Genomic DNA, 23,057 nt, shown 5'->3' on the forward strand with positions numbered 1-23,057 from the left:
TAATGGCTGCCCCAAACTACATTCCCACCAACAGTGTAGGAAGGTTCCCTTTTCTCCATACTCTATTCAGCATTTATCATCTGATTTTATTTTCCTCTTTTACGTTGTATAGGTATTATACCCATTTTTTAGTAGGCAAATTATAGCTGCTAAATGGAAAAAAATAGACAAATAGAGGAGAGAAAATAAGGGGAGCAAGAATGTTTTCCTAATTCAAGCCAGTACTGGTACAGTGAATGCTTAGTGGATACTTTATTGGATAAATAAATGAATAGGTAGTAGAATAAATGAGACAATAAAAAGCAAGAATGAGTCATGATAGAAATGACTGTCATCTGAGGGATCTGCATCCTTAAAGACAAGACTTTGATTTTCAGTTAAGTACAGACCGGTAAACTAGATCTCAGTTCCCCAGAAAATTCAGAAAAGTCATTTAGACAAATGGTTTATGAACTCTTAGAAAGAATATAGTAGCAATGACCAGGAGGTAGAATGGGTTATTAAGAAGCACCAAGTCCAACTCATCATGGGCTTTCTAGGCTAAGAACTCATAAGCCTTTCAAAAGTTTCAACTATCAGGACTTCAGCAAGGCATATGACAAGGTGTCTCAAAGTACCTTTTGGCATAAGATTCAGAAATTTAGTCTAAGTTAGATAAATTCATTTGTCCCCAGGAAATTGACCCTGTAGAATGCTACCAAACTGAGAGCGGTCTCAAATTTAAAAAGTCACTTAGCTTTGTCTTGTCGACATTTTCATAAATATTTGAGGTAAAGAAATTAAATACATACATACAGATAAATGTACTGAGTTCTCACTCTATGCCAGACTTTTAAGAAATCAATTATTCCATTTTAATGCTGATAACAACTCTGAGGAATGTGGTTTTTATCTCAATTTTCCAATACAGAAACTGTAACGTAGAGGGTTTAAGCAACTTGTCCGAGGTCTCTACGTGGTCTAGTGACATAGCTAGAATTCCACTGCTAGTCTGACTAAACCCAAAACTCATTCAATACTCTTAACCATTAGGCTGTCCTGTATTCTTACAACATCCACCAAAATTAATGAGTACTACAGTAAGAAACAAAGGTGAAAAAGACTGATACAATTTTTAACCTTATGAAGGTTAAATTCTAGTGGAAGAATTAGAAAAAAAATTTCAAATAAGAAAATGTAATGGTCTATTATGAAAAGTTCTTAGAAGAGTACTATGACAGAGAATGATGTTGGAGAAGACTTCCCTAGAAAGGTTGATCAGAACTTTTCAAAATTGAAATTGAGAACCAAAGAACAGAAAATCAGGGCTATTTCTATCTGATGACTTGTGTTTTCTCAAAATGGAAAACAGAGAGAGGGCAGCTGGGAAGGAAACCAGAAGAGGGACAATAGATGTTTACTGAATGAGGAACAGTATGAAACAGACGTCTTACCCAGGGAAAGAGAACTAACTGGATAATCACAGTAGGCTTGCTCAGCATTATCATGTACTCATTTAAAGCTTGTGTTTATTAAAAACAAAAAAATCAGTTGATGTGATTGTCTCCAGCAGTGTTCAACTGCAAGGCACAGGCATAGAGAAAGTGAATAGTTGGGTTCAACAAAGTGAGTGCAATGGAGGAGGATAGAGACGAAGGAGTTTAAAGAATTACAAGAAAGTGATGAAGATGGACTTTGAAATTTAAGTAGGACAGGAAGGAAATGAAGATTGGACACAGGAAAGGGTGGATGGAGTGAAATGCTGGGGTCAACAGATTGAAGGGCATGATGAACTTTTTAAAAAAACTTTAGCACTAGTGATACTTGAGTAAGTAAGTGGAATAGGAAGTGCTTGCTGGTCAGAGCTAATGTTTGAAATCAAAATATATAAGGTGATATAGCTCCTACTAATGACCATACCTAAGTGTGGTAAATAAAGAGAAGAAAAAAATTTTTCTGGAGTTGGAAATGTCTGGGAACTGAGAGAATTATCATGAATGATAATAGGAGTAGAGATGATAAGGAGTTAAGGTATCATTTATGAGTAATAAAATTTGAGAAAGTTAATAGAAAGAACCCAAACTTCAAAAGATCTTGTCAATCAATCTCATTAGTAGAGAATGGCAGGGATCTGGTTTAGTAACAACTCAGACCTAGCCCATTCTGGGCCATCCCATGCCAGAAAAACTCCTAGAAGATTTTAGTTGACTCCCTCAGTTTAATAGGAGCCAATAAAAAAATTACAGAGTAGAATTGAACATAGCACCAACCTTCCCCTGGAGCATTATGCTGGACTCTGAGCCCCTTCAAAATGGCCTATGTCTAGACACTCTCTCATATCAGGAACAATGGGAGAAATAAATACAATTGTAAGAAAGGCAAGAAAATTAGGGAAGACAAGATGGGTGTGGTTAAACTGATAAAGGACTGTAATGCAAAAGAGAAGTAAGGCTTATTCCAAGTAATTCCAAGGCCAAAACTAGAACCAAAAGGGAGAAAGTTGCAGAAGCTCTCTACGGAAGAAGCACTGTAGTAACAACCTTTTCCAGCTTTTAGAGTAGCTGAAAATACACTATCTTTTTGCTCAATATTGCAAATTATCAGGGAAATGCAAAACAAAACTACAATGAGAATCACCTCACACGGGTCAGAATGGCCATCATTAAAAAGTCCACAAACAACTGCTGGAGAGGGTGTGGAGAAAAGGGAACCCTCTTACACTGTTGGTGGGAATGTAATTTGGGGCAGGTACTATGGAAAACAGTATGGAGATTCCTTAAAAAACTAGAAACAGAGTTAGCATACAATCCAGCAATCCCACTCCTAGGCATATAACCAAAGGGAACTCTAATTCGAAAAGATACATGTGGAGGATGGGTTTGAGCTCAGTGGTAGAGCTCGTGCCTAACATGCATGAGTTCCTGGGTTCAATCCCCCATACCTCCATTAAATAAATAAATAAATCCAATTACTCCCAATCCCCAAACAATAAAAACAAACAAACGAAAAGATACATGCAATCCAATGTTCAAAGCAGCACTACTTACAACAGCTGAGACATGGAAGCAACCTAAATGTCCACTGACAGATGACTGGATAAAGAAGATGTGGTATAAATGGAATACTATAAATCTCCCACAGGGTCTTGCACACAGTTATTTAATATATTTTTGTTGTTAAATAATCCAGCCTGACAAGGTCATGGGACAAGAAGCATTATGTAACAGAAAGGCACAAGTAGATTTAGGATCTATATCTGGTACAACCATTTGTATGACCTTGGGTAAGTTACAGACTCTCTCTGAGCCAAAAATATGTGAAATTGGACCTTTGCCATTTACCTTGCAAAAATGTGGTTAAATGAGGTATAATGTATATAGAGTGAGGATTAAATGAGCTCATATATCTAGTGTCTGGCACATAGCTGAAGCTTAACGACTGCAGTTGTTACATGGTTTCCTCCCCACCAAAGGTGTAGTTGATAGTCTTGGTCTTAGCTATTGATACTGTGTCGGTAGAAGCTCCCAACACAAACGGCAAGAGCTTGAAGGACAGTTCTAAGGGTAAAGAAGATGCTTTTATTGGTGAAAGAGGCAGAAAACGACTGTAGCTTCCTTTGCTACACCCCACTAAGGGTACTCTGACTAGATCACAAGCTGGTAAGGGAAGTACGCTATAATCTACCTACAGACTTTATTAACATTTTTTTAAAATGAAATCTTGTTCACCTCTCATCTTTCTGTTGAAAACTACTGTATTCAAATTATCAGAAAGTCACAGAATTTTAGAGATAAAAGTTCAGAAGTCTCAGGTAAAACAGATCAGACCCTCTGACCATTTTCATAGAAGAAAAAAAAACTAGAAATGTTGTATCACTTGCCTAATATCCCCTTGTTCTTCAAAATCCCAGACTGATTGAGTCTCACCTTTTACTTGCCCTACAATTTATGACTGACATAAGACTATCTGCATAAACAGTGAGGAAATAGTTTTGAAAATCAGTCTTTTAAGAACAGCAACTGACATATTTAAGTGTGTACAGGTTTTATTTTAAGAACGAATAAGTAATATTTAGCTTTCATGATAGCCAAATAATAAATTTTTGTTGCTCTGGTTGTTAAGTAATTTACTTGGGAACTGCTCAGAGCCTCTAAAACCTCATTTGATATTGGGACTGGGAAACATAATTTCTCAGATTGAGACATAACAGTCATAGCATCTTTACTGTTCATATAAACTCACCTCATTTTTTCATTAATTGCGACGTGTAGACAAGTATGTTAAAGAGGACTTTCTTGGTGCTGATTACATACAGAGGAAAAGACCCAATACGTGGAAGGTGACTATTAAGGAGGTTTTAAAAATTGTTGTTGTGGCTACAGACTGAGTCTGCCAAGAGTTGATCAATTAACAGATGGCTTTTTTAAAAAAAACCCTATAGTTAACCTTTTATTTGTGAATAATATAAAACTATTTTCTCTATTACTATAAGCACAAAGATACAAACATATGCTTAAGAAAAGAACACCAAATCCATTCCCTAATGAATTACCTCAACATGTAAGAAAATAGGATTTCACTTCATTCTCCAATTCCAGACTAACAGTTATTTCCTCTTTCAATTTTTGGTGGTATATTTAGTATATTTAATTGTTAAGATTTTTGGTTACTAAAGCCTCTTTGAGCATCTATGTAGACTAACAGGCAAATACTGAAAAAATGTCAGAGAAAACAGCTTCCATACGTGGTTTTATATGATTGAGCTAACATGTTTCTTTTATAATTTCTCTTGAGTATTTTACTACCAGCACTTATGAAAGTGAGAAATATGCTACCAATTTAAATGCCACAGGTGACATGATTAGCAAAACTCCTTCAAAAAAACCAAGAATATAAAAATTACCAACACTGACAAAGTAGTTAAGAAAACAAATCTCTTAAAAGCTTATCAATTTTAGGAAAGAAAAGCAAAAGACATTAAGGGGTATGTTACTTTAAAAAGTATTTTACTTTGAATATCTCTTACTTTTAGAATTTGTTTCATTAGATAACTTACGTTTTGTAATCTGTATAAACACTAGATTGAGTACCTCTGGCAGTCATATTTACTTGAATCTATATATCCTGAAATACTAGGACATATATGAGAAGTGAGTATATGCATGTAACTAAACATGAGTACACTGCAGGAAGTGACAGAACACGTAAGGATCTGGCAACACAGCACAAAGAGGCAAAGGCTTGGTATCAAGCTCAAACTTTGTATATCTTGAGAAGGCAATGATTCTTTTAATTCTATGAACTCTAAAAATCAAGATCCCTAGAATAATCAAAGCACAGAGTGCTCAAAAGAAAGACCAAGAAGAAAACCAATAACATAAACCATAACAAGAAAAGTCTAATGCATGAGAAAAATAGGATTTGATAAAAACTTAAAGATTGTTCTGTTGGACTGTCTTGTCAACAGTATCATCTTGTATTGTTCTTTTCTAACAATAGTTTTCAAGTAGACTGTGCAAACAGACAACTCTTTCTGAGTTAAATGCATATTTCTTGAATAGCATTTATTAGATTAATGTCGAGGGAAAAAATTTGTTTACAGATACAACACATGCACCACCAGGCAGTTATGATTAGTTAGTAGTGTGGGAAGTATCCAAATCAGAGTAAAAAAAGCTTGTAAACTGGTTATTTAAAATTACATCAAAGAACACTTTTAAAACAATAATTGTCTATTTTAAAGAGTGAAGAATGTATTATAAAGTTTTGTCATCATCTATATACAGACTGGCTTGTTCTCAATCGTAAGAGGCCATCACCTTTTATCCTTTCCCTCTTTTCCTTCTTCTCAGTACTATTAGGAAACTATTCACAAGTGCACCCCTGGACAATGCTGAGCAGTAATTACGACTTGCTGACAAAGAGATATGAACAATTACTGAGCCCGTTTTGAAACCCTACACTAATAAAGTCATTAGATGCTGCCCTTGCCATGATCCTTCTAAAAGCTTCTGAAGTTACAAGAACACACGGCATTGTTTGCAGGGACAATTGCTGCTGGCAGAACGCAAACCTTGAGTTAAACCATGCTGCAAATTGATCTTGACATTCTGTTAAGACCGCCACTAAAAATCAAAAGCAGAGGAGAAAAGGAGAAAATGAGTGGGTAGGATGTAATCATGGAACAGGAGGGGTTCCTCCTCACCTTCTCTCCTCCCTCTTCACAAAACAAACCAGGGAGAAAATGACAAACTCTCCTGGTGTTTTGGAACCTTTATTTTAAAGCATTAATTAAACCTTGACCTGGGATGTTTAGGATGGCAATACATTTCCTTTACAAGTATTGGAAAGAAATAGAGAAGTTTGGGGAAAATATATGGAAATCTAGCATGAAGGCTCTCTGGAGGTCTTAGTACCCCGACCACAACATGTCCATCTGTTTTATAAGCTACCTCTGCAGAATCCACATCTGCTCCTAAGGAAGCAGCTGGAAATTAACACTCCTTGTGTCTCCCATGCAGACCCCACACCTGGGCTATATTTGCTGGATCAAATGGAAGTGTAGGGTTAGAGTAACATGGTCAGCAAGGCTTCAGCCAGGCATGAACCACTGAGTAGTTTGGAATTAAAGGTAAGCCACTGTGAATATGGCTAATTACTGAGATGGAAAGTGCAGGCAAAGACAGCCTACTGATAATAAGAGATTTAAGCCAATTAACTCTCGCCAAAGATTAAGTAATGTGGAAAACTATCACTTGAATATTAAGGCTAACAAGTACCTGTAAGTAAAGCAGCAGAAGTCTGCAGTGATCTGAAATATTGCACCCAAAGGCATTAAGTTCAAAAGCTAATACTGACAGGCAGTAGAATTCTGTATGTGAACACTGATACCAACTGTGTATGCAAAATTTAATGCAATACTATGTAAGTCACAAGCAACCTGTGTTAACTCAGGCATTGTCAGCAATTCCTAGGGAACTACTTGCAGCTACTCCGAACACTGCTCAGAAACAGTGTGCAACGCCTGATTTAACACTTTGTAGCATGTACACTGATGTGCGAAACATTTTCACCTCAGGAACTTAACATATAAGCAACTCATTCTTTAGCACTCATAACTGGCTGATTACCCAGTTGTATCCTAGTCAAATTCAATGTCTAAATTTTCTAGAATTAGATAATCTAAAGTAATATCTATATTTGTATTGTATTAGTGAAACCCATGATGGTTTTCTAAATGTTATACATCCAAAAGATGATCTCTGCTCCACTGTCTGCCTATAAGCATATACCAATACTAGGATGAATCATTAACAAAACAATTTATTGGAATCTGTCCACCCTGATTGGTTGACCTTATTCCTCTGTTTGGTTCAGATCATACAGGATTACATTAGCTGGCCAACTCCTTCTATTTTTCTCTCCTCCGCAATTATGTCAACCACTGATTCTTCATTTCAGATATCTAATTATGAGGTGTAAAATATCAATATCCTTTTGTAAGAATAGCAATATCTGTAACCCAATAAACTAGGAATGCTGCTAATATAAAAATCTCTGAATAGAAAGAGTAAAATTCTCTTATCACTTGTGTGTCATCTTCAAGTCCTTCCCTGGCTCCCCCAGGTAGAGTAACTCAGTTTGAAGTTCATCTATACTCCTAAAGCAACTTGTACATATTTCATATTATGTATTAGCTCTTATGCCTGTCTTGCCTGCTAGGCTATGAGTGTTTTGAGCATTAGCATTGTGTCTTTTTCAACTTTTCATCTTCAGTGCATGGCACCATTCCTGGTTCATATTAAACATTCAGTAAATGTTTACTCAATGAATAAACATGAAGGAATATACACCTTTCTTAAGATATTTTAGCCACTTCCAGAAGTGACTTGCAGGTTTCTTTATTATTATCTATTTGTTTTTCGGGTTTTTCATTTACAGGTATATCCAATTGTTTCTATCAGGATCATTGTTCAATTGGATATTTGGGAAATTATGCTCTCTAGCACCTCTAAAAACAAACAAGGGTTTTCTGTCTACTGCTTTAAGAAAGGATGGCCTTGAAATCCAACTAGACATGGCAGCCAATAAGACTATATATTTTTCCAAGAAAGAAATCTCCATTTAGATATACAATACTGAAATTATAAGCGACATTCTTAGGTGGAATTAGATGTAAACATTCATTTGCCAAATGCTTATTGAGTTTCTTTCTCCTAGAATTTTGTAAAGTGCCTTCTTTAATAAGACAAATAAAATGAATTAAGTCCTTTCAGAAGATCACGATTTAGTGAGGGAGAAGACAGGCAAATAATCACTGCTGCTAATTTGATGTCTCAGTTCATATTTGGAATCTTCTAGGATTAATCTAGAAATTACTGTAATCCAATTTATACAGATACAGGTTGGTTACCTTAACTATTCAACTTAGAAAGTTACTAAAATTCATTTTGGAGGAGGGAAATCCAAATCATCAGCATCACAGGGGTGTGTAACAGTGACGTTCTATAGAAATCTGTTCCTTCTTTATTCTAGTTTGTTAGCAAAATCAGGAAATTTGACTTATAATAGCAATTCACATTCATATTCTGATAACTTCACCAAGGCATTCACTTGGTTCAACATCCTTATCTTCCACACACACATGAGAGATTCAGAGTAAGTTATGGAGCACTAATGTTGCTGTAGGCTTACTCTGAGTATTTCTTAAGCAAAAGTAAGTTTGCTTGGCAAGTTCTTTCCCATCTTGGGCATCAATGGCCCCAGTTATCACATTAGAAGATAGTCTCAGAAAACCACTAAGGAAGCATCCAGACTAAAGAGCTTTCAGATTCAGGACTCTTGGAACTTACATGATTAGCCTGAACTAGGATAACTAGATATGGGACCAGGCAAGAAATACACCAGGAATTTATTTCCAAACTTTAACATCTGCCATAAACAAATTACAGTTAAAAGGAAACCCACAGCAACAATCTTATTTGTGATGTCTAGAAATCTCATCCATATTTTCACATATTAATTTGTCCCATTTCAACCTCTTGTAATAGCAAATGACAGCAACAACTTTTGATATATAGCCCGCTGATCAATAAACAGTGTAGCGGACTACTACTGAATTGAGAGTGAAAGCTTTAGATTTTGTTACTTAGTGTTAATAGCATCAAATGATGATGCAATCAATTTTCATGACAAACACCTTTGGATAAATGTGACAACAAAATCCAAGAAACATCACAGAGATGGAAACACAGATGATTTTATTTAGATGAAATCTCTCACAGGTGATAAGAAAATTGTGGCTAAAGCTAAACTTTTCTTTTTAGGGGCAATAAATCAGCCTAATTAGTTCTCTTATAATTTCATATATCAAAAGGAAATCCACTTTTACTCTTTTAGAAATATGTCATTCCAGTGAATTTTCATCTTGTGTTTGTAAAATGTGTATTTTACTGTAGGTCTTAATTGTAATGAGGAGCTGTACATCAGAAGTAGCTACATAATTTTATTTATTACTTTATAAGGAAATGTAATATCTTAAAAGTTTTTAATTTGTAATATGAATAGAATTTGACTTTGAATAAGGATGCCAAATATCTTAAATCCCAGAAATCATTATATTCTTTCTCCCCACTACCCTGTTTCTTGTTCTGATGTCTATTAAATTGAATTCCTAGATGTTTCTATTTAGTCTTTAATATCATTCCTTTTTATTTTCATGACAGTAACTTAATAATGGGATGCCACATTTTTTATAATGTAGATTGAAATATCCTATCATACTTCATAGTTGGTCCTGCAATTCACTGAGAAATAGCTCTAAAGCCTTAAACAAGGCCTTTATTTTGTGTTTTAAAAAGTGTCATAAGGAGTTAATAGGACACAGCTGTACTGGCTCTTTCTAATAAGCAGCTTCTGTCGCTTTGGTCACCACAGGTGTCTCTGTAACCTGCAAACTCTTATTACTAGTGTATCAAAGTTGTGCTACTTAACAGACTTCTTTAGCAAAACATAACAAAGCAATTACATGGCTGTTGATTGCCAGTCATAAAAAAACCCCCTCAAACACTGCTTTTCAAAAGAAACTACACTGCAATTTTTTGTCATTGTAAAATAAAAGGAACTAAGGAATTAAATGGAGGATAGAACAAAATAACAGCAGGTAGCCTGCTGAACTTAGCCACTACAGATGGTTTAGAAATAGTGTTTCCTTCTCCATCAAGTTGTGGATAAAAGAAAAGGAGGCGATTCCTTACTGCCAGTGAATGGCAAAAGATTTAGCCAAGTCTCCAGTCTATGTATTTTGCCTCATGAAAGACCTTCGATGCTGCATTTTTATCTGTTTTTGGCACTGCTTTTCATCACCTTTAACTGAGTGAATAATAACCTGATTTAATTTAAACAAATACAGGTGCTAAGGGTTCTTTATGTATGTATAACAGGGAACATTTCCAAGGCAGAACGAAGTCACCCTATGAAATTTCCTAGCCATTTACTTAAAGAAATGAAGTATTAGAAGAAGAAATTGCTTCAACATTCTTTTGCTTCACATTTAAGGGAGGAATCATCTTTCTTTTCAGATTCAGATTACATAAAACAAAGTCTAAATGATGAGCAAAAATTCAGTGAGCCATAAAATAATAAAAAGACAAATCAGATGATTTCTAATTGTTCTACAATCGTTTAAATTAGGTTAACTATGATAGGATTGCCTTGAAATGAATTAACTTAATCTCCCTGTTCATAAACCAGCAGCCTGTGATTATGATTGTGTTAACACACCCAAAGTAGCATCACAGGATGTTATGGCCACATGTGTAATTAAACACAATGAAATATATTTCAGATGGGAAAATCAAATAGGCAAAATATGAAGAATTATTCATCACTTACAGATATAATGATTAACAAACTAAGTAAATTTATCCTGACAGCTAGGAAAGGGATTTTTTTTCCTATTGAGAATATGGATGTATTGCTGGCTGTGTGCAAAAGAATGTGTGCAATAAAGCGATTACATCAATTAGCATATGCTAGAGTTAAGCTATTACTGACTCGACTGGTTCAGAATGTCCTGCCTTCATCACTGGAATTATTAAAAAAAAAACTAACTTACTAGTAGGATTATATATTAGACTTCCCTCGTCTTTTCTGAACATTATTAAAAACACAGATTGTAATGTTCAACAACATATAAGAACATTAGAACACATGGTACATAAAAATGTACTATATCTTGTTGCAAAAAGATAACAACAATGTACTTTGGTTTTGGTTTTGAGCTATTCTTGAATTTAAGAAGTTTTTTTATAAGTTAAGGTATATTTTTACAATTGGAGACAACTGCATATGTTAACTACAACAAATATCTTTTAACTAATTAAATATAATGCTTATGATGATAAGAAATCAAAAATAGTAATGACTTATTTTAAAAAAACAGAAGCCCAACTTACAACTTGTGAACAAAAATATTACCTTGCTCTGTTGGAGTCTTTTGTCAGATCCCAAGCCCAGGTTATAAAATTTTGACTCAGATAAGAGACAATAGATTCAGCACAAAGCATTTGTGAGCAGAACACGTTGGTTAATACACTTTCATCATGGTGGAGGTAGATAGCAAGAAGCTTTCTCTGAAAAGAGGAGAAAAGACTGATGAATTAAAATATCCACTAAGGTAAGATTTCTAGAATTTTGACAAGGCTCAGTCAGTCAATATAAACAGCAAAGATAAAACTTAAATGCTATTCCCTAAGAGTATCTGACACCTGGGGCTCCAAAAGCATCTACTACTATGAATACATTTTGCTTCTTTATGCTCTAAAAAGGCTGGGATGGTTATATTATGTTTCACAGACTGCTGTAACAGATTTCTGTCAACATGGGCAAGCCTATCTCAAACTTGCAAAAATTCTGTTTGCAACAGAAATGTGTTTTCTTTAAATAAAATGGAGTTATCATTTTTTGTATTTAATACATACTTTACATGTAAAGGGAAATTTAATTGTGAACTATTCAACTATACATACAGAGAAAGAAATATTGATTGGATGCCAAATTCTCTTACATATTTTTATGTTTTTAATCTGAACACTGAGTAATCTCTTCTACTTGAAAGGAAGAGGTCTGAAATAAAATTTTGTTTTAGTTCCACAGGTAATTTCAAAGCCCTAATGTGTTCCCATATCAAAGTCCTTATTTAAGAGTATGTTTTAATTGCCACTTGAAAGGATGATAGAAAAATGTTCACTTCACATGAATTCTTTCTAGTTTATATTTCAGAAAATGTCCAATGTAGTTTCTCATATGGAAAATTATTATTTCCCTTTTGACTGATAAAACTTGCTTTCGAGAAATGACATTTGTTCTCTTAAAAGTATCCTGTCACAGTTGGATAATTAATAAAATAACTGAAACTAAAAACTGAAATTGAGCAACATCATTGGCAACATGTCACTTTTAACAACAATGATGATGATTAAAGAACCTAAATTGTTCTTAACTAACTTCTTGGTGCTACCTTGTAGAAGAGCTGTGTTTAAGAATAGTCGGTTACTGGTGGGTGGGTATAGCTCAGTGGTAGAGAGCATGCTTAGCACGCACGAGGTCCTGGGTTCAATCCCCAGTATCTCCGTTAAAAAAAAAAAAAAAGTTGGTTACCAGGAAATGGAAAGATAAAATTTTATGGTAAAGATAATGTACAAACCAATCTGTGAAATTCTAGCAAAGGAAAATTTTTAGGAGGCTTAGGGTCCTTCCCTTCATATTAAATAAGGCTGTGATGATGGAGAAAAACTTGCTGTGTGGGATTCTTATAGAAAAAAGGTTCATGTTGATGAAAGTCTGATGCTTGGAATTCTCCTGATAAATAATCCTCATAATAATAATGAAGTAATCATTAAAGTATTTTCTTCAAAGGGAACTTCTGTCCTAGATGAGGGTAGCCAGAGGTAGATGTTTCCAAAATGGGTGAGTTATTTACACACCCATTATCTAATTTAACCCCAGAATAAACCTGTAAAATAGCATTCTTAACTTTATTAGCATATGAGGAAACTGAGCTTCAGAAAGCTGACTTATCCTAAACTCCACAACTAGTAAACAAGTATGGTATCTGAGACTGAATCCCAGATTGATTGACTCCAAGCCCAGTGTCCTTGCTTTGATACCGTAGAAGCAGCAGGGAACCCAACCACACTATAATCAAGTCTCAGAGTGCTCGGAGAATATTAAGGCACCAGATTGGCCACTGTTCATAACATTAGTGCTTCCAGGGCCTCAGGGACAGCATGTGATGGGAATAGGGACAAAATTCCTGAGTGTAAGTAGCTCAGCTACCCCAACAGTAGATGCTTTCATGTGTCTATTCATTCATTCATTCATTCAACAAGCATTTCTGAAATACTCTGTCAGGCCCAGGAGGAAGCAATGGTGATAAAATGATGGACAAGAAAGACTCAAGAGTTTCTTCATCTATGTTGACATCTGCAAATAATAGCAGCTGGTTTCTAGGAAGTCTGTAATCAGATACATTGTTGGAGAGATTCTTACCTAGAAAATTCCTACTCATCCTTTGAGGCTCAAAACAAATGCCTCTATGAAACCTTCCCTGATTCCTTCAGGCAGCGTGAAGGGTTTCCTTTTCCGAGTCTCTATCTCTTCCATTAGTATTATACTTGATCACTAGTTTCCCCTCTGGACAAAGTCTCTCAAGGGTGAGGACTGGGTCCCTTTCCATCTTCTTTGCATCCCTAAGTTAGCATAGGTCTCAGCATATTTGATGAAAGAAACATGAATGCTGATATCAATCACGGGTCCCTGGCAAAAAAAGACACCAAATGGCAACAGCAACGCCAAATCACTCTTAGTAAATGAATCCAGAAGTCTGCTGCTTTAGGGAAAGGAACGTGAACCTGGCAGCGCTAACAAATTCAGAGCTCCTCTTCTTAGAAGCTCTCTAGCCAAAGAGACAGAGGGATGTCAACCTCTAATTCTGCTTGATCGTATCTCAGCAACTACATTTAATGAGACACTGGGAACAAGAGAGCTGTCCACTTTTGAATCAGCATATTTCTAACCAAACAATGGCAATGGCTAAATCTTTAAAATGCCTATTTCTCTCAGGAACACTGCAATGGAACACTTAGACTTTGGGAAAGAGATTAGTGATTTACACTGCTATCTCACTGATTTAATTTAAATGCTCTTCCAAACCAAACACACATGTGCCGAAGAGGCTACTAAGAAACCCAACACGAAGAGTTCCCTATAAGTGCAGCTGACAGTGTTGACTGAAACTAAACTTGGAAATCCAGGGCACTAATGCACAATATCAAGCAATAAAACAGCATCTCTTTGGCAATATTTAATTTAAAAAAGAAGAAAGAGGCAGGCGAAGATCAGGCACTGTCTGTTTCGGAGGATCAACCATTCTGCATTTCAAAGCATTGGTCCCTGCAATATCCAGGTTACTGTGCTAGAATCTCGACTATTATATCGCAGTTGTGGGAGGGAGGGCAAAGATGTGTTTACTCAGTGATTAGGCCCTTAGAATAAGCCTCTAGCTCCTAGAGAGACAGCTCACCACTTATTCATTTGGGCCAATTCACAAAGCCTAGGAAGATTAAACATCCATGCTGAGAAGACAAGCGAATGCAGACGGTGAAAAAGAAATAAAAATTCTTTAAAAACTCTGAGATGACTTCATTATTTTTCCACAAGGAAACTTTAGGAAAGTGTTTAGTTAGAGAAAAACCCACATTGACCTCTCTCTAAACCCTTAATCTTTCCTTTGTGGTGGCATTGCTTTGTGGTAAGCGACTGGCTCGCCTCGCCCCTCTTTTCACTGGAAGCTAAGAGAAAAAAGGCTCTGGAGAAACAGTTTTCGTTCCAGGGACACAAACCCCTGACACTGTTAAACATGAGATGCCAGGAAAACACACTTTAAAAAAAAAAAATCTCACTTTAAGCTCTAAACTGTGAGAAAGGAGACGATACAAAGAGTGTCAGAAGATCTTCAGGTTGGGGATACTCCCACAGTAGCTTTCAAAAGAAAAACTGAATAATCTTTAAAAAATCTTTTCTCTTAAACATAATAAGCTTTCAACAAAATTTTTTTCTGCTATTATGACAGCAAAAATAAGCAAAATATAAAAACTCAGTAATAGGCAAATGATACTAAATGTAGGCTTCATAAATCTGATTATAGACACACCCAGACTCAGATTTTTGATTATTTTATTGAGCTCAACTAAACACAGGCCCAAACAGGGAGAACTGGGTTCAGCATATCAGAAAACTGCTTTTATGAAGAAAGGGCATCTAGTACATAGAAAAAAGCATACGGAAATGTTTTGTTTTCCATTACTATAACCATTTTTCCCTTTGGCCCATTAATAATTTAGTTCAATAACATTTACAGAGTGCCTATGTGTTAGGCATTGAGAATATAAAGATGAATAAAACAAAGTTCTCTTCCTGTAAGAATTGGAGGTAGGGAGGAGTGGCATTTGGGGAAGCAAAGATTTAACTGTGGTACCATATGCAATGATAAGATTAGGGCAACAAAAAAAGCTATATTTTATTCGTCCTTTCTAATTTGGCAGAGAGGGTGTAAGTCTGGTAGATGACAAAGGCAAGCAGCCCAGCTATGCTCTCCTCAGACTCCCTCTTTGTGATCTGGGTTTTGGTAACAGTGTAAAGGAAAGTCTCCAAGCTTTTGAGTACAGAAAGCTCTGTGCTAAACCCAGTTTTGCCACTTACCAGCTGTGACTGAGGGGCAAGGCGGGTGTGGTAAGGACCGTGGATGAAGTAGGCAAAATATCTATGTACAATGCCTGACCCACAGTAGGTATGGAATAAAATGTAGCTGTTAGGATGAAGATTCTGAAGCTATCCATTCAAAATAAAGGATTTGAAAGCAATTTCAAGAGAAACGACAGCAATGAAAACGTATTAAAGATTATACAGCTCCTTTATTTCTCTTCTTGGCAATAGTGTTTGGGGTGCTTAATTGTGTCTGTGCCTTCAGGGCCTCACTAATCTTCACATTCAAAACCAGGAGCTAAGGTACTAAGTTGATGCTTAGAAAACACCAAGCTGACAGCAACCAATGTGACTTGGCCTTGAGCTACAGTAGCTATTGTATTTAGACACTTAGCATCACAGAACCTCAGAACATTAGAGCTGGAAGAAATGAGCTGGCTATGTCTCAAAACAGGCCAGGCACAGAGCAGACACTCAGAAAATATTTGCTGATAGACTGAAAAGGAAGTTGTCTAGTTTCTTTTTAAGTACCATAACATCCATAATCTCTGTGTTCAATGATTTTAAAGTTGATATGACAAATAGTCTCTAGACATGGGAGTTCATAGATTTTTCAGTATAAATATTAAAATAAATGAAAAAGTCTCCCTTGTGTAAACAGAGACTGACTTTATTATTTCTCCCCTTACTGTTTCCCTTCTCTTTTTCTATCATCATTATCATCACTGTAATAATCAGAATCATCATTGTTCTTTTCTTTTGTTTTAGATTTGGGGATGATTTATTGATACAAACAACTGACATGCTAACACCACAATAAATTCTTTTAGCCTTTATCTAGATTTATCAATTATTAACATTTTGTCATATTTGCTTTATCATTCTTTTTATGCTTCTTTCCCTGAAACATGTAAAGTTGCACATATTCACAACACTTCCACTCTAAATACTTGAGCCTCTGTCTACTAAGAAACAAGGATATTCCCTTACATAATCATAATGTATTTAATCACACTCAAGACACTTAATATTGTTACAATGATATTATCTAATATGCAGTCCATATTCAAATTTCCCCAGTATCTCAAAATGTTCTTTGTAGCTGTCTTATTTATTATTTTAAATCCAGACTTTAATCAGAACAATCTCAGTACATTGCCCAAGTCCACAATTCTGTTCCTATATACAGATGTTCATAGGTCTAGCCCAGCATCCAACTGTGACTTAAGGTAAGTACAAGGAAAGAACAGAGGCAGGGTAGCATGAAACTACACTGTCTGGATTCAAATTCCTGCTTTGCCACCTCCCAGTTATATGACCTTGGGAAAGCTACTTCACTTTTCTATGCCTTGGGAGCTATACAGCTCTTGAGGTCAGAAGTCCAACACTCTGTCTAGACGGGAGTGGTGATATGAGTACTATAACAGAGGTGCTCCCAGGGTCTAGGCATGAACATCAGATGGGCTGCCTCTTTATGAAGGTGATACTTGAGCTGAATTTTAAATTTAGGTAATAGTAAGAAAAAGAAGAGGGAAAAAGGAAAAGCAAAGAGAAAATGTTGGGAAAGGCCCAGTGATGTCAGTGGCCTGATGTATTCAAAGAACTTCAAGTTATTAACTTTTGAAGAGTGAAGAACCACAGTGCAGACTGATTTGTGGAAAAAATTGAGTCTTTTTTTGGCTCCCAAAGCTAAGTCAGGGACCAAGAGGCAGCAACCAACTGGAGAGGCTCCAAAAGGAAATAGCCAGCTACTGAAAATGTGGAGATGCCAGGAGACTGTCTTTTTCTTCTCACTTCTTGAAGTTGGGATGGCACTCTGAAATCGTGAAGACACAGATGTATTTGAGTCTCACACAGGGAGAACTCTTACATGAAAGTCACAGATTTAACAAACCAACCAACCAAAAAGCCTAAAGTAAAGTCAAATTTTCTTCATAAAATAAGCTGACAAATGTTCATTGAGTATGGAGATTTAAAAGCTTTCATTGTTCAAACTGTCAAGAGTCAGGTCATACAGTATCTTTGAGGAAGATAAACATATGACTAAAGTTTTCATGAATAAGGAAGTTAGAAGCTCAAGTGATTGGCTTACAGCACAGTTTTTATTTTCTTTTCTGTGAAATTCTTGCTTGTATTGCTTACCCATCCTGGGTTGTTGTCTTTTTCTTACTGATTTTTGGCATAGGCGTATATGCTAGGGAAGTTAAATTTCCAATATCTTTAATAACGATACTATGTACTACTTAACATCAGAAATACTTTGATTTTCTTAATATAGTTATTTATAAAAGGTTATAAATGGCGAGGCAAATAAAAAAACCAACACATTCTATTGAAATGCTCCACAGAGGAAACGAAGGCCAGAACACATTAGTATAGGTCTATGACAAAAACGGTATCATTCTGTTTTGTTAGGTACTCCAAGGAGGTGTGGGAGAAACAGGATACTAGAAGATACACATGTATAAAAAGGTACATGAAAGCTAACAGGCTGTGAAATGTAGAACTCAAAAGAATTTTGTGAACTCCATTGTGCTATTACTGTAATATGATTTTCTAATCATTGCCTGATACTCCACAACTACACATACACAAATGTACACAGTTGCTCAGCTTCACTACTACCAATTTCTCCCCTCCCATCCATCCTACAAACCACTACATTACTTATTCCTCTGACAGTGTCACTCTCTTCTTCAAAAACTTCCAAAAGCTAATCACCACCTAACAATAACAAAAGTCTTTTTAGCTGGCATTCAGGGATTTCCATAATGAAATCCCAGTCCCCTTCTCAATGTTAGCCCTGTCTCCTAATGTTCCCTTATATGTACCATATATAACAATTAAATAGGCCTATACATTTTCTTTAACATGTGCATCTGAATAACTTGGTTACTGTTAAAGTAGGGATTCATTATTTCAAGGTGGGTTAATTGCCAAGATATTTTTATCTCCATTTCAGAGAAAATAAAATGGAGGTTTATAGAGCTAGTCAGTATCAGGGCCCAGTTTCAAATTCAAATCTGCCTGATTTATTCAGTGTCCACCTGCTACAGGCAAACAACCTTAAAAATATTTCACATACATCCTGAAGGTGTTTTACTTATATTAATTGTTCATTAACATTGTGAGGTATATATTACAAGACAAATTTTTAACTGTAGAAATTGATCCTTAGAGAGATTGAATAACCTAGTTTTAATAGCACATAACAAACAAGTTAATAGGGAGCCAGAATTCAAATATAAGAATTCTGATCAGTTCTCTTTCTACCATATCTCTTTTTTTCCATTGGAAATGTCTAAGATTAGATATGAAAGATTTCTTAAATTTACAAATGAAATACTTAAGACATCCAGTTTAGCTTTTTATCATCTTAAAATAGGTAGTATTAATAACAAATATTTTCTAGAGTCAAGGAGGGTTCCTTGGGAGAAATGATACAAATATGAACAAACTCCACTAGTAAAAATCAGCCTTGCTTTTGATATTTTATTAAATTTTACCTATACTGTTTTTCAAATAATGGTTAAATGGGTCTCAAAAAAACGTGAATAGTAGTAAATTGAGAAGAATGTTCTATACAGCAACTTATCTTAAAATTAATTTAATAAACTTTTAACTACTTTAAAAAATAATTTTAATATAGACACTAATGATTTTAATAATTTTAGTTACGTAGATGAGATAACCCAGTTGGAGAATTAGAGGTAATTCTAAATATGGTGCTAACAATATACTGTTTAGTAGGAATATCTAATTACAGAACAGTGTATCTGGTATGGCTGCTTTTATGTAAAACATAACTTTTTTACTGGTATACATGTTTGGAGATTTTTTAAAAAATCACATTGAAAAATAAAAACATTTAATGGTGGTTATTTTCAGGTTTGGGATTATGAGCTAACTCATTTTCTACTTTAAATACATCTGTATTCTTTCTTTTTTTTTCACAACAAACATTTTATTTATATAATAAAAACATACTTTAAAAATTACATTAGCATCATAGTTCTTATCTCACAGATGTGCAGGATACTGTCCTAGCTGTCATATAAAATTACTTTAAAGACATTGTCTGCCTTCAAGGAATTTAAATTGAAAAGAAAACAAAGACAAGATGAACAGACTGGGCATAGTTTTGAAAGCACAAATAAGTTTGTTTGCCTCACTTTTCTGGATGATGGAGTGCCAGAAACTCACCAACTACAGTTGTGGCTTCAGATTTGTGTAGAACTCATTTTGCCTAAAAAACATTGTCCAGTGAAGGCATTTAGATTTCTTTTAATTGAGGAAGTAGAAACAACACTACTTTAAAATGGACTGATTTTCAAAAATAAATGTAATAAAAGTTGATAACTAACAAGCACTATTAAAGCAAAGCATTCAGTTTAGTCCTGTAAATGCTCAGAGGGGTTCTCAAAATTCCTTTGTGGAACTGTTCTCAGAGCTAGTTCATGAATTACATTAAGAAAATCAGTTTTGTTACTTTACAAACATTTCTCAAATTTGTTCAAAACTGTTTAACATCACCTTAGCCATGGTGCTGGGTGCATTTATGAGTAGATTTCATTTAATCCTCAAAAAAACATATAAAGTAGATATGTATTATCTTTCCTACTCCCCCTCCCCCAGTTAGAAAAAGGCTCATTACTTGTTTGGGACTACAGAGTTACTAAGTGGGAAATCAAGAACTGAAGCACTAGTTTCCTTTATTTATGTGTAATATTTGGAAACAGTACTGAGTCGAAAGTCAAGAACTAAGAAGGTGTAACAGGATTATTGATCTCAAAGCCCAGTCTCCCAAAGGACTGCTGAGAAAGGAACAAGCCTTCACATGGGAGATCAACCCTGGCACTGGGGATTTTTGTTGTTGTTGATTTTTAGTTACAACAAATGTCTAATCATTCTCTAGGGCACTTTTGGCTGTGAAGAGAATTCAAGGGCAGCAGGAATGAGAGGTGGGGAGGCTACAAGGAGAAAAAGAAACTTCTTTAAAAAAAACTCCCAAGGAACCATGGTTTGGCCAGTGGTAACTCTTCTACAACCATAATTGAAGAGGCTAACCACTGGCTCTCATTTATCTAAAGATAAAATATAAGCTTCATTCAACAAATATTTTTAAAATGCCAGGTAATGATAGGGAATCACAGCCTCCTCCATAGCCCTGTTGACCTTCCCAGCCTCATGATGGCTTGCTATCCAACTCTCTGTCTTGCATTTTTTGCTCTCTGGCTTAACTTCTTGGTTGTAGTTCCCTCAATCTTAATCTTCTGGCCTTTGTTTTGACCTTCCTTCTGTTTAGAATTCTTCTATTTGCCTAAGTTTTACTCATAAGATTCAGTTCAGAGGTACCTCTTCAAGAAATCTCCCTGAACTTCTAAGGTAGATGAAGTACCTCTCCTCTTTGCTTCTATAGCATTTCATACTATATGGGTTTGTTTATATTGTCTTATCTTCCCCACTAGACAGTGAGCATCTCAAGGGCAGGAAACCTCTATATCCTATGTCCTCAGTAGGCATGTGATAACTTAATGAACATCCCTTAACTGTTGTTAAGGGCAAGGGGGTAGATTATAAAACTGATCAACCTGCTGTCAGAAGTCAAAACTTTGCCACAGTATACTTAAACTCAAGAACTTAGAATATCTGTTTTACTTAAGTTGGAGCTCTGTTTTGACCGGTATTGTAAATTCCACATGAAAAAGGCATAAAGAACTATGAGCACTCTCACCAAATAAGTGCTCTCAAATGAAATCAGTCTGAAGCAGTTTTCATTAAGATGGATTGAATGTGGCATCGTGAGAAACACTTTATCAAATGTAGTGTTTTACTTAGTGATTAACTATATACCAGTTGATGAAGCTCCCCAAATCCTTTGTAATCCCACCACTCCAATAAACATTTAATGAGTATATAAGTTCAAAAAGCCTAGCAGAGGATTTAAACCTTCAATCTTGTTTTTATTTACTCTTGGAACTCAATTTCTTACTTCAAGTGAAGAATGCTGGTGCCCAAGGCTCATCTGTTGCCCCGGTAAAATGAATGTGCTTCTCACAGTTTAAATTAAACATGTGATGTTAAAGATGAAAGAAATTTAGTAAGAATGCCACAGTATCGGCCATACTTGCCTAAAAATATTTAGACATTAGCAAACTATTTTTTAAAAAATGATTCATTCAGAAGTTTTAAAAAAATACTGAAAATGATTTGTTTACACTCTCATATCTGAAGTCTGAAAAGCAGAAATGAAGATTGGTAACTGAATCCTGTAGCATAGCAGTTAGCATTGAAAAGCTTCTGGAAGAATGGCTGTATAACATAAACCACACTTATCTGTGTTGGGACACCTGAGCTCTTACTCGGTGTCTACAACTTACTCTTAATTTGGCTTTGGGCAAGTCACGTAGGCTTGATGAGCTTCCTCCTCTCAACAATGGGAATATTGATATCATATATCCCTATCCCAGTGGTTTGCTGGGGGGTTCAAATGAGATATGTATAGGAAAAAGTATTATAAGCCACAGAGCACCATATAAATCTGAAGTAGCAATACTACTTCTACACCTCCTATATAATCCTCTTTAATTTTAAAAGGTGACATATATAATTTGGTTGATGACTATAATAAATGTACCTGCTTAGATTTAATTTTGAATAATTTATCCACCATGTGGATATTTTACTTGAGTTTAAATTTTACTTAAGCTTAGAACAATGTAATAAATATATTACATACATAAACTATTTATCTTCAACTTGGGAAAGAGAAATGAGGAAAGAAAAAAAGCCCTGAACAAGGGGAAAAAGTTTAGGAAGCCAAAGAGGTTGGTAGATTTTGGCATGACTCTAATGTGAAACAAAACATTTAATTTCATGAACCAATGATTTTCATCTGCTGAAACACCAAGATACTAATGAACTATTTCACTAGAAAAATCCAGAAGTTAACAAGAAAGAATTTATGCTCCTCTGGGGATCATCAGTCTGAATTAAACTTTTGAAGTTATAAGACTAGGGAATTTGGGTGTTTATTGTACTATTATTTTACTTTTTCTGTAACAAAAATTGTTTTAATAAAAGTTAAAATATTATAAAATATAATTAAGGAAGTGATCATAAGTAATATTAAAAGGTGAAAATAAGCTGTTTTAACAGGATTATAAAATGACCAATTTTATATTAAATATGTATAAATGTGCTCATCAAAGTATATAATAAAAATATGATTAAAATACATCATAGTTAATCTGTATTAGAATATATTCTTTTTGCTTTTTAGTATTTTCTATAAAGCTGTATTTATAGAAGCT

The 23,057-nt window shown here is 35.1% G+C and overlaps 1 protein-coding gene across 2 annotated transcripts in view; it reads right to left on the bottom strand.

Moving 5' to 3' along the window:
• FAF1 (Fas associated factor 1) overlaps window positions 1-23,057 on the bottom strand; it is a 378,757-nt gene that overhangs the window by 101,748 nt on the left and 253,952 nt on the right. For both annotated transcript variants that reach the window (XM_032494244.1, XM_006180232.2), the window contains exon 13: window positions 11,458-11,612. In XM_032494244.1, coding sequence (XP_032350135.1) covers window positions 11,458-11,612 — 155 coding nt within the window. The remainder of the gene's footprint in view (window positions 1-11,457; window positions 11,613-23,057) is intronic.

The sequence above is a fragment of the Camelus ferus genome, chromosome 13 (assembly GCF_009834535.1).
Source record: "Camelus ferus isolate YT-003-E chromosome 13, BCGSAC_Cfer_1.0, whole genome shotgun sequence".
Taxonomy (NCBI): domain Eukaryota; kingdom Metazoa; phylum Chordata; class Mammalia; order Artiodactyla; family Camelidae; genus Camelus; species Camelus ferus.